This window comes from Phyllostomus hastatus, unplaced genomic scaffold (genome assembly GCF_019186645.2).
Source record: "Phyllostomus hastatus isolate PE091 unplaced genomic scaffold, TTU_PhHast_1.1 phas_contig_86, whole genome shotgun sequence".
Taxonomy (NCBI): domain Eukaryota; kingdom Metazoa; phylum Chordata; class Mammalia; order Chiroptera; family Phyllostomidae; genus Phyllostomus; species Phyllostomus hastatus.
The window spans coordinates 79,847,246-79,859,501 of NW_025333977.1; the positions used below are offsets into that span (position 1 = coordinate 79,847,246).

Here is a 12,256-nt window from a genome sequence, read left to right on the forward strand (position 1 = left end):
ACTTCAGGAAAGTTTGTTTGTTTGTTTGTTTGTTTGTTTGTTTGTTTGTTTGTTTGTTTTTAATCCTCACCCAAAGATATGTCTGTTGATTTTAAATAGAGAGGAAGGCAGAGGGAGGAAGGGAGAGAGAGAGAGACATGGATGTGAGGGAGAAACATCTATCGGTTGCCTCCTGCACACTCCTCTGTTTGACCATGATGCAAACTATGAGGGCACTTCATAGCGCCCTCCTCTCTACCCCCGTGGTACTTTACATTCACTACTAATATAGGAAGTATCACACTAAATTGTCATCATTGTTTATGTCACTAAATTATGAGCTTCTTTGGCAAAACATTGTATCACATGGAGAGTCCTCAAATTATAAAATGTGAACAACCAAGTGGGCATTTGTCTGTTAAGAAAACATACATACTGCTGGAATGACTGTACATGAATATGGAAAAGGTAAACCTTGAACCTTATTAATACCACATTATGAAAATTAAGTTGAGATGTATCTTAGATCTAAACATAAAAGCTAAAACCACAAAGTTTTTAGAAGAAAAAGGGAAAATACCTTTGTGACTTGAGTGTAGGCAGAATTTTCTTAAGCTAGTCACAGAAACCATAAAAAAAAATTGGCAAGTTAGATTTCATCAAAATTAAGGAATTCAGCTCACCAAAATATGCCAATGAGAAAATTAATAGGCAAGCTTAGGCAGGGGTATAATATCAAAAATTATATCTGACAAACAACTAGTATCCAGAATATATAAGTAACCGCTTAATAACCAAAAGAAAGAGTAAAAGCATTGAACAGATGCTTCCCAAAGAAGACACACGAACGGCCAACAAGTCCAGGACAGACGGCTCAGCGCCCGTGGTCATCGGAAATTGCACAGTAAAACACCGGGAGGTATTTTCCCTCACTCACTGACAGGGCAAAAATTAAAAAGACTGAGAGCACCAAATTTTGGAGAAGATGCAAAGCAGCCAGACCTCCCGTACTTTGTTGATGACAATGTACAGTAGACTGACGTCTTGGGGAAACGATTTGGAAATTTCTTATAAAACTAAGTGTAAACCTAGCATGTAATAGACCAATTTCACTCCTTGTTATTTACCCAAGAGAAACATGAATAAATGTCCACTAAAAGACTTTTTAAGAATGCCCATAGCAGTTTTATTCATAATACTAAAAAACTGGAAATAGCCTGTTTACCCATCACCAGGAAAATGGATAAACATGCTACAGTATATTCATACAATGGAATACTATGCAGTTATTTTAACAAAAGAACAAAGTGCAGATGCAGGCCACAACATGGGTGAATTTCAAACTCATTCGCTGAAAGAAAGAACCTCATACCTAAGAATACATATTGCATGGCAATGCAATTGTTCATATAATATGAAGTTCTGGAACAGGCAAATTTAATCTGTGGTAGAAAAAAAATCAATGTAACTGTGGCCTCTGAGAGGATGGGGGCAGGGATTGAAGGGGAAGGTGCATGCAGGAACTTTCTAGGGTGCTGATAAGGTTCTATACCTTGATATGGGTATGGGTCATGTGTATACATTTGTCAAAACTCAACTGATGCTTCAGATGCTTCAGATTTGTGCACTTTAGTGGATATAGGCATTATGCCAAAAGAAAACTTGAAAACAAATACAGAACCCTAGTTAATGGTATGCATACTGAGGTGTTTGGGGGATGTGTATAGATGTTTGCAGTAGGAATTTGTCAAAAATATAGGATGGATTGATGGAAGGATAGAATGACAGATTGACAGATATGATGAGTAAATACATATAGTAAGACGTTACTGGTGAAACCTAGATGGCAGATACACTTACTGTAAATTTCTTTTAGTATTGCGATGTTCTTGAAATTTTTTACAATAAAAAATAAAGAACCTATTAATCATTAGGCCTTTGATACTAGTTTTTAAGATCCTGTTCACATGCATCTCTTTGGGGCTTGAGGCAAATAATCTCCTCTGCGAACACAGCAACCCTGAAAGTACCATCCTCTGCTGGGGTAGACAGCACTTTGTCCTGAAAAGACATAGGAAGCCTATGAGGACAAACTTCTGAGTGCTCATGCTTTTATTGGCATACTTTTGTTACATTGAGGGAAATGTTTTATATCTATTTCTGGCTAACTTCCACTCTCTGTTCTCTGTCCCCCAACACTCCTCTATGTAGGAATCTTCCTGCCATCCTGGACTGGGTAAAAGCTCAGAAGCCTGGGGCCACGGGTGTCAACATCATCACGTCTGACTTCGTGGACCTGGTGGACTTTGCAACAACTGTCATTGAATTGAACGACCTCCTACAGGAGGATAGGGCTTTCGCTAAATGCTGATTTAACCTTTGATTTATCTTAATGTTGAATTTGTTGATCCAGGCTGGAGGTCTCAAGGGTTTTCTGTTAGGATGGCCCCTGGGCAGTGATGGCAAAGTGAGTAAGAGGAGGAGGGAGGAGGAGAGTATTTTGGCCCCTCCTCACACAGCCATTTGGACAAAATTACAGTCCGTTTAATTGCATTTTTCCCAATGAGGCTTTTGAAAAACTTAAGTCCATGGGAAGAAAGCGTGTTTCACGAGCTCAAGGCCAGGATCTCCTTGATGGGTTATGATGTTGTACATAATGTGGAAATGGAGTCTCCAAGAACCATCAGGGCATTGAATGTCTGTGCCCTACTAGGCCTAGTTCCCTATTGTCTTCCAGGGTGTTCTGTTTGAGTCAGGGAGGAAACTGAACAAGAAAAACATTCCTGGTCAAAAGAGTGTCTCCTTGTGGGTGTAGACTGCCGTGTGGGCAGCTCTAACATCAAGCTTGGCCTTTGAGGGTAGAAAGGGCCAGGCACCAGTTCTCTCTAGACACGTTGAAGGTCACCGCTTCTTTCTTCAGAGAGACATTTATCACCGAGGTATTTCAGCCACAAGTTGTTCTTGCATAGTTTGTGCTTGGCAACTGGTCAACTCATTCTTCAGATAAATACTGCATAGCATCCTCAGTGTCAGAAATGTGTTTCCCGGTTTTAAAGCATTGATTCCTTTCTCTTTTCTTGGCCCTTTCTTAAAAATGAAAGGAGCAAGGATGAGAGATCTTTTCAGCGTGGGGCCCAACAACAGAGAGACATGCATGTTTGTTGCACGCCAGATTTTGTTATTTATTTAATTCTGTAGCTTTTCCCAAAATGGCTGCCAGGTAAGTACCTGCGTCATTTTGGCAAAGTCTTCTTTGGAGTGCAATCCTCAAGCTAGATCTTGGAATTGCATTTCTTTGTTGTCTGCCTTGGACTCCAGTCTGCTTAGCAGGGCCGAACACCTAAGGGGTCTGTGACCCGTGAACACAGACACAAGAGGTGTGGGAAAGTGCAATGGGTGTAAGGAGGGTGCTCCAAGGGGCTGTGGAGCTGTTCTGTAACTTCTTGAAAACAAGACTACCTCGGGGACAGTTAGGGTGACTTGTGTGTCATCAAGCAAGAAATACCCAGTGTTGGAACATTTCTAGTCCATGTCCTGATTGTGCTACTTTCTGCAGGTTGTTTAAAGCTTACTAATCCACTGCATGAGGGCTTTGAAACTCGGGAGGGGATTTTTTTTTTATTGATAAGAGGTGCTTCTCTATAAAGAGCCCTCTTGTTTTTTATTTATTTATTAATTTATTTGTAGATTAAGTATCTTCAGTGCTTCTTACCTCAAGAGCACTCATAAAGGAGCTTCCTGAACTTTCTTACCCAGGCCCAATGTGGCTATGGTCTTCAGCCCTTAATAGGACCATGCCTCTCAGGACTGTGAGTGACCTGTGACTCCCCTGTGGATGTCCCACTCCCTCAGTCAGGAGGGCGGGCAGTGTTCTTGTGTGAGTGTGGTCCAGATCTGAGAAGCCACTCCCAAGCCATGCCCTGGGGCAGAGGATGAACTGGGTCAAGAAAAACTCTCAATTCTTGAGGCTTCCAAAAGAGGATCCTCCAAAAGAGGATCGAAAAGGAAGCAGCTAGAAACAAAACTGGGCATGGGAATATGTGTTCTTCAGTGCTCCTAAGAACTGTCCAAGAATCCATAAGCAGGACTTCACTTCTGGATTCATAAGGAGGAAAGGTAAACATGGCATCCTGGGTGGATGTGTGTCTAAAGATCGCTGGACCTCATCCCAGCAGTTCCCCATTTCTATTTTTTGATGCTCATTGCTGGGGGGTGTGCTAGAGGAGCTGGTAAAAGCACTTGCACAGCCCCAACTATTGGTCTTCCAGCCTTTACTCTCTGTGAAGTAATTTAAGCCCTGCCCTTTAGCTTCCGCAGCTTGAGGAGGTCACAACACAAATGCTTCTGGGAAAATTTGGTATAACTTTTCCTTTTCTTGCATTTGAACCCCTCTTCAAAGAGGTTTCTGGGATTTTATTGTCAAGTTCTTTAGGGCCTTCTATGGAAAGGAGTAAGGAAGTGAGTGCCCTCACTTCTCAATTTTCCTTCAATTCTGATATTAAACTCCAGTGACAAGCTCTGAAATCCCTGGCCTACCCTCAGGGTTTTATTTGTTATTATTGCTTTATTTTGGCCTTGTTTTTAATTCATAGTCAATTACTAGGGACTAGACCACTTCCCTTCTTTAACCCTATGTTACTTGGCAAAGAGATAAGGAGGCAAGAGGAGAATTCTTCTCTGTTTTATTTGAGCCTCAGCTTTGTCCAGGTGCTTGGTGCTATGAGGCCAGGTGTGTGACAGGTATCTACGCAGGATACCAGTGACACTCAAGGGCTGCTGACTGTTCAGTGAAATGTTTACTTGATTTTTTCCCTTTAGTTTTAGAATATATAGTTGCACTTGGGTTGTACCATTTAAGTGGACCTCAGTGTCTGCATGATAAAAGTCATTAAACACAACACAAAAAGCACAGACAGTGGTACCAAGGTCACTTGCACGAAGTCCTGCTGTGTGTGGTGAGTGCAGGCGCTAGCTCCTTCCTGCCGCTTTGGGTGGCCAGCCTGGCTTGCATTGTGAAATTCTGCGCAGGAGTTCTGGGAGATAGGAGGAGGGTTATGCACAGTTCACCCTGATAAACACCCTTGAATTAGCAAGACTTCAGCCCCCAAAAGAGTTACTCAACATATTATAAGGGATGTGTGTATTCTGCCTCTTGACATAAGGCCAAGCAGAGAGACTCAGTGACGGGATGGAGGGAAATAGGCTGTGGTTCTGTGACTCACTCCACAACTGCCAGCAATGAAAGTGGTGACCCAGCCATAGCGCTGATTCTCAAAATTTCTGGGAACCTTTCAGATCAAACTGTTATCATATTTGCTCAAAATTAACTTCAAGATCAGCTGAAAAGCTACTTGATTGATTCAAAAGAAGATGATAGTATTCAGGGCCATAGTTACTCAGAAAAGTGGACTGAGTTTCTTATGCACTCCCATGTTTCCATGGCATTGTGGCAAAGGGGACCATTACAGGTTTCAGTTAGATTAAAGCAGTGTTGAAAGGCTTGAACTTGGAGCCTATTAGGGGTACCACTGCAGTTCCATGGGTACAGAAGATATTCTTAGGAATGGACAGAGAAGTCAAGACAGAATGGGTAAAATGATAAATTATTGAGGATTAAAATTTTACATTAATGGCAGGTCTAAAAGGGTCATGCCAAAAAATATTATATATCTGCTGTTTCAGACTCTCTAGTAATTATATTTAATTACTTTCCTTAGTCCTGAGTCCAGAACCCTGCATTTTTGAGAATCACTGTCACAGTTTAAAAGCAGGATTTTATATAAACTTCAAGAAAAGCACAAGATCTGGGCCCAGGTAACAATCAATCTTCAGAATCCTAGTTATTCTTTTATGAGTTCATATTCACATCACAAAGTTTAAGTTTCTGTTCAAGAGTAATGTAGTGGAGCATTCTGGAATTAAATGCAGCTTTGTGGTGAGTCAGGATTTTCTGTTTCTGTTCTTTGGAATCTTACCATAAGAAAATACTCCCCATCGAGCCATTATTGCAGCCCAGCCAGAAGGTTTGGTGCAAAGCACACAGCAGAGACACTGAAGGGCTGAAGACTGAAATGAAACCACCTGTTTTCCTGGGAAGCAAAAGGGCTGCACAAATCCAGACCATCTGACAGAATCTGTTCACAGTGCAGAGGAAGTTCTGTGATGTCCTTTATTGGCTGACTGTGGATGTTTACCCTGAGGTTCTGCAAAAAAACGGAACTGGCTAACAAATGAGGCACAGCCATGGGACCCTCTCCCCTGGCTGGGCAACGGAGTGATCCTGGGCTAGATCTGCCTTGGTTCTTTCATCTGGAATAAAGATGCCATCTGCTACTTTAGTGCTGTTTTGCAAACCTTTGTCAAGTAGCTCCCCAAAATATCAGGCCCCCAATGGTAAGGTTAAATGCCATATATTAATGAGGTTGTACAGTTGTGTTTCTTCCTCATGTGGCATGTGGGGAGAAATGCTACTTAGCTTCATTTCACAAAGGCGCCCCTGTTAGGCGTTGTCAGTTCAATCCCATGGTTGAGGCAATTCATCAGTAGTCTAGAGGTATTCTCCATCTCGTTCCTTCTCATCTCCTTCAGAGGATACCGCTTTCTCCTCTTGTCTTCTGGCCATCCTCTGTCACCTGCTGAGGACTATTAATTACAGGATGTTGACAGAACTTACAGTAAAAGGCACATACAGTCAATGATGGCCTAACACGCTCTTATCAGAGTGTTTTTTGCTCCTTACTCTCCTCAAATGCATGATTCAGCACCCCTCCCCACTTCCACCCAACCACTAGAACTATACCTGATTGGAGCCCAGAACTTGCGGCCAGTACTTCATTCAGATATCAGGGGCTTGGCACAACCTTTGAGCCCAACCAGAAGCACAGCACTTTGAAAAGTCAAATAGGCCTTCGGTAGCTTTGGACATTTGCAGTTTTACATTTGTTATTAGTTTATAGCGCTAATAACAGTCATGAATCTATAATATCAACATGATAAATCTTAGTCATATTCTAGAGACAGTGGTACTTTGCTGCTATTATACTTACTAATTTATACCCCAGTTAATAAGTATTACATATAGATTGTATATGCATCATTGTATTGTGTGTGCATAAATATAGTGTACATGCCAACTGTAATACTTCACTGATTAGCATTTTAAAATACAATAGTCCCCTCTTATCTGCAGAGGATATGTTGCAAGATCCCCAGTGGATGCCTCAAACTGTGGATAGTGATGATAATGGACCTATATATGCTATGTTTTTTCCTGTACGCACATACCTTTTCACTTAAAGAAAGCACTTTATGGCTTCTCTTTGGCGTATCTGAATTGCCAGCATGACTACTCTTGCACTTTAGGGCGGTTATTTAGTAAAATAAGGGTGACCCGAACACAAGCACTGCAGTACTGCGATAGTCAATCTGAGAACCTGGAAAGCTACCAAGTGAGTTGAGGGCAGGCACTGTGCATGCAGCTCGGAGCCCCTGGGCAAAGGGATGAGTCATCCTGGGGGGGGATGGAGCAGCTCGGCTCAAGATTCATCATGCTACTCAGAGCTGCGCAATTTTAAACTTATGAATTGTTTATTTCTGGAATCTGACTTTTTTTCCGACTATTGTTGACCATGGATGAGTGAAACCATGGAAAGCAAAACCTTGGATGAGGTTGGACTACTGCACACAGATTGTCATATTGAAAATACGTCTTGGTAAATTCAGAGGGTGTGTGAATCTGAAAATGCCCTATTAGATATTATATTTTGTCCTCTTTGCTTGTTTTATATTACAGTGCATGCTGTTTGCTAAATTAAGTAAAATAATAGTAAATTATACCAATTTTAAGGTTAGAATTAAATTTTTACATATATGCTGCTTGATACGCTGAAATATATTTGGTGGCATAATTATTCATATACATTTCACTTGGCTTCCTTCCTCTAGGAAATAATGACTCAAATATATCTCTCTACTTCTGTCTTGTGACCTGAATCATACTGCTTAATTTAAACTGAAGCATAATAAAGCCAGATTACCTCATTTTAACTGTGAAAAAATTCAATAGATATGATGATATGATGTCTTTTCTTGTATTTGATTTGAACTACCTAAATAAGCTTAAATCTAATAATAAATATGAAACTTGAGCAGATACTTCTCCTTTGTTTGTCTGCACATTTTATTATCGGCCATATAAATACTCAAGAGTAACTATTCGTCTTAGTAGTAGGGGTGGGAACTTTGTGCCCTCCCCCTCCAAATAGCACCCAGCACAAGCCCTTCCACACAGCTGGCAGTGGTTAGCAGTAAAGGGTTTAGCAAACATTAATTACAGTAATGTAAGACAAAGCAGATGAATTCAGACAGTGAAAGAGAAAGTTGCAAAATCACTGGACCAGGTATGCACTGCTCAGAGAGTGGGACTCTCGCTACAGGTGATACGCATGGTAGTGTGGGGGCGGAAGATGGCCAAATCCTCGAATAACGTTAATATCATTAACCACTCATTCTGATTATACAAAAGGCAGTCTTCGCTCACTGATGAAACCTCTCTAGCCCTTGTTTATCTAGCAGATACAGAAAAGATAATAGTATCCAGCTAACATTTATTATCACTTTGTTTGTATTGTATTTTTCCCTAACGGGACTTTCTTCACGATTCCTGCGGCAGTCCACACTCGGATCACCCTCTCCGGACAGTGTCCTGAGCTGCAGCTTAAACAGGACGGCAGGAGAAAGCTGTGGAGTCACTCAGTCGCACAGACCGCTTGCCGGATTCATGTGGAATGCAGAGAGCAAACCCCCATTTCTTCAACTTGGAAAGCGATTGCTTTCCTGTGAATCCCCGCAGTGAAGATGCCTGAATATCATAGATTTTTGTGTGGTTTTTTTTCCAAAGGAATTCTTCTTACTCAGCAGTATGCTTCTCTGTTTACACCTCTGCAAATCTGCTCACTATGACCAGAGGAGCATTATTATTTTTAAGACTTAAAAACCTTCCCTCTCAGAGAGGATGGGAGGGTACAGGGAGGGACGGTGGCCAAGGCCCATGTGCCTTAGGCCTCACCCAGGATGGCCTGGACAAGCACCAGTAAAACCAAAGTGCTGGTCAGACCAGGGTGTTTGCACAGCTGGGCAGTGTTTTGGGACAGCATGGGTGGGGAAGGGGAACACAAGTGTCAGCCTCTGTCTGGTAGCATCACGTGATTTCGAGAAGCCTTAGGCAAGCAGATGGCTTTAATCTGAAGGGTCCTAGTGTCCAAAGCACAGGCTTTATTTCATGGAGAAAAGCTCTAAGGAGTAGAGAGAGCTCTTGTTGCAAAAGAAGGCCACCGAAAGCTATTCTTTGTTGAACCTGAGAACTTCTCTGCTTTTTGGCCTAAAGACTTTCCTGCCCTGCCCCTCACTGGGTATTAGCCCAATCTGGGCTCAGGAAGTCTCATCTGCAGGCCTCCATGAATTACAAGGAGATCTGGAAGAAAATGTTGGCTTGCCTTTGTCCAAGGCTACTCTCACCAACACACTTGTGGGCATAGAACTAATTTGCTGCACATCATAGGGGTTCGTGGACTACTTCAAGAGGCCAGAATGCCCTGAAATGACACATGAAATTTTAGATATATATGCGTGCACTTTTTTTCTGGTAGAGGCTCCATGACTTTCATCAGATTCTTAGAGAAATCTATGATCGTAAAAAGTTGTAATCCACTGCTTTTCAAGGGCCGTTGAGAACAATCATGTACATGTTTGTAAGTGAGCAGAGGGCTAATTAGCACTAGAAAGCAGCAGTTCTTCCTATTAAAAAATAACTAAATTAAGACATTTATTTATTGACCACAGATGTTCTTATATAAGAGGCAAGGTTGGATAGAATAAAATAAAAAGGAACTACCTAAGCCAAGTCCAGAGGGTCCTAAGGGATCATGAGGAAGGCTCAAGCAGGGGAGGGTGGTGGCAGAGCCTGAGAAACCAGGCACCTGGCACATGGGGACAGACGGCTGGGCCCTACACACAGATCCGAGCACATGCCTCAGAGGAAGTGGGTGCACCGCACCTTCTTACAGAAGGGCAACTAGGAGAGTGAAGGGTCCAGAAGTTACATCACATGAGGAACTGGGGAGATTGCGCTTGGAACAGAAAGAGAGCAAAGTGACTGGAATATCTTCAAATGTTTTCAAATTGTGACATGACTGAGGTTTTATTTAGATTCTTACGATTTTAGATGAGGAAGGGGCCAAAATACTTTTGTCCAGGCCCTAATGTCACAGGAGAGAAAACTGAAAGCCAGACTACTGGCCTAATGCAGGGCTGGGACTAGAGTTTGGGCTCTGAGTCCCTTCCCAGTGTCCTTTTCCATCATTTCCAGCCGCCTGAGTGCCCGATGGGCAGGGGAGAGCTGGAACCCACGAGCTGCCATTATAAGAAGGGAGAGCTTGGCTGAATAAAGAGTGTTCCTAGGTAAAATAGATGTGAGAGAGTGAGCTCACCACAAAGACTTTCTGCAAGTGGGTGTATCAGTTTGCTACTGCAGATACAAAAAATTATCACAAATTCTGTGGCTTACAATAACACAAATGTATTACCTTTCACTTAGCAGTCAGCAGTCTAAACTGGGCCTGCAGAGCTGGGTTTCTTCTGGAACCTCTAGAGAAAGATCCATTTCCATCCTTTGCAGCTTCCAGAAGCCACCTTCCCTGGCTCACAGCCCTTTCCTCCATCTTCAAAGCCAGCAGCGTAGCATCTCCCATCTCCCTCTGACTCGGCTTCTCTCATCACATCTTCTTTGATCCTAATCTCTTAAGAGGATGTCTAGGATCCATTGGGCACTCCTGAACAGTCCAGGGTAGTCTCCCATCTCAAAATCTTTCACTTCACATCTGCAAAGTCTCTTTTACCATGTAAGGTAATATATTCTCATGTTCTGAGGATTAGGACATGGACATCTTTGGGGACTTTTATTCAGCCTACCACAGAGTAAATCATGGAAAAAGCATCCATCCTGGTACTGATTTTTTAGCAGACTTGAGTTCAAATCATGGCTTTGGTACTGACTTATGAGCAGACTTGAGTTTGAATCCTGGCTTTAGCACCTAGTTACATGACCATTATCCATTTGAGCCTCTGCTCCCTCATCCATAAAATGGTTGTTATTATGAAGATTTGTGGTAATACAGATAAAATGCCTGGCATATATAATGCACTCACAAAAAATGGCAGCCATATTTGTTCAAGGAACTTCCAGGTGATTCTCACCAGACAGGAATCCAACAGAAGAAACCTTGTTACAAAATGTGAGGTTTGATAAAGTGACCTCCAAATTCCCTTCCAAGATCGCTAAAATTGAAAGGAATGAAATAAAAGGGAATTTATTCCTGTATACACTTACCTACATCAGAGACCCAACTGCAAGGAAATTTCTTTTCTGGATAGTCAGTAGCTAAGAGACCCTGCTCTTTGCCTCCCTCGCTTCTGCTCTCTATTTTTGTCACCAAGCTCTCTGGTGAGATTTGAGCAGGACTGAGAGCCTGGCCTGGTGTGCAATGATTGGCCAGACCAGGCAGCTGAGACCAGCGCAGGCTCCCTCCTTCACATCTGTCAACATACCTGGCTGCAAGCAAGTCATTGCCCGTGACCACTGTCTGCAGGAGCCAGAGGAAGCAGGAAAGAAAACGGAGGAGAACACCTCAATTCTGTGGAAAATTTTGGAGAAAACTAGAAGCCCAATGTAGATGCTTCTTCCCAATGTCCCAAACTCTTCAGTAAGGGCTGGAATAACCATGGGGTATCACTACTAAGTCAAGAAGGAAGCTGAGAAAAGACTTTCAACTGAATTCAGCAATCAAGGTAGGTGATCTGCCTGGTCACAGGCCCTTCCCCCAAGATCACAAAACAAGCATTTTTCCCAGCCTTGTAGCCAGAGTGGCCAATGATGGCCTACCAAAGGAATGTGTTAGATGCAGCTGTGTCGGGAGAATTCGATCATTTGTCCAACAGCATGTCCTGAAAGTGGGCTCTATTTTTCTTCCATGTCTCATCTCTGAAAATTGTTGTTCTACAAAATCGTTCAAACGTTTGGAAACTATTTTATCTTTCATTACAAAAACTTATATTTGTGATTTATTTAAATTTTTCTGTGATCTGGGTTCTACAGAACGTGGCTTTGTTCCAGAATTTTGCTTGTATGAATTCTTTCCTCTCTCAAGATATACCAGAGAGGACAGTTTACATATATTTCTGAAGGACACTCGGTTCCCGCAGAGGGCTGTCAGCCTAAAAT

General features: G+C 42.3%; 2 protein-coding genes across 24 annotated transcripts in view; both read left to right on the plus strand.

The window, feature by feature from the left end:
* The window catches only part of PLCXD2 (phosphatidylinositol specific phospholipase C X domain containing 2), a 49,346-nt gene extending 41,222 nt beyond the window's left edge, over positions 1–8,124 (plus strand). For both annotated transcript variants that reach the window (XM_045851750.1, XM_045851753.1), the window contains one exon: positions 2,191–8,124. In XM_045851750.1, coding sequence (XP_045707706.1) covers positions 2,191–2,350 — 160 coding nt within the window. In that variant the 3' untranslated portion in view covers positions 2,351–8,124. The remainder of the gene's footprint in view (positions 1–2,190) is intronic.
* Positions 8,125–11,592: 3,468 nt separating this feature from the next.
* Positions 11,593–12,256, plus strand: part of PHLDB2 (pleckstrin homology like domain family B member 2) — a 235,180-nt gene continuing 234,516 nt past the window's right edge. For all 22 annotated transcript variants that reach the window (XM_045851269.1, XM_045851280.1, XM_045851268.1 and 19 more), the window contains exon 1: positions 11,593–11,823. The gene's annotated coding sequence lies outside the window, so the exon portion shown is untranslated. The remainder of the gene's footprint in view (positions 11,824–12,256) is intronic.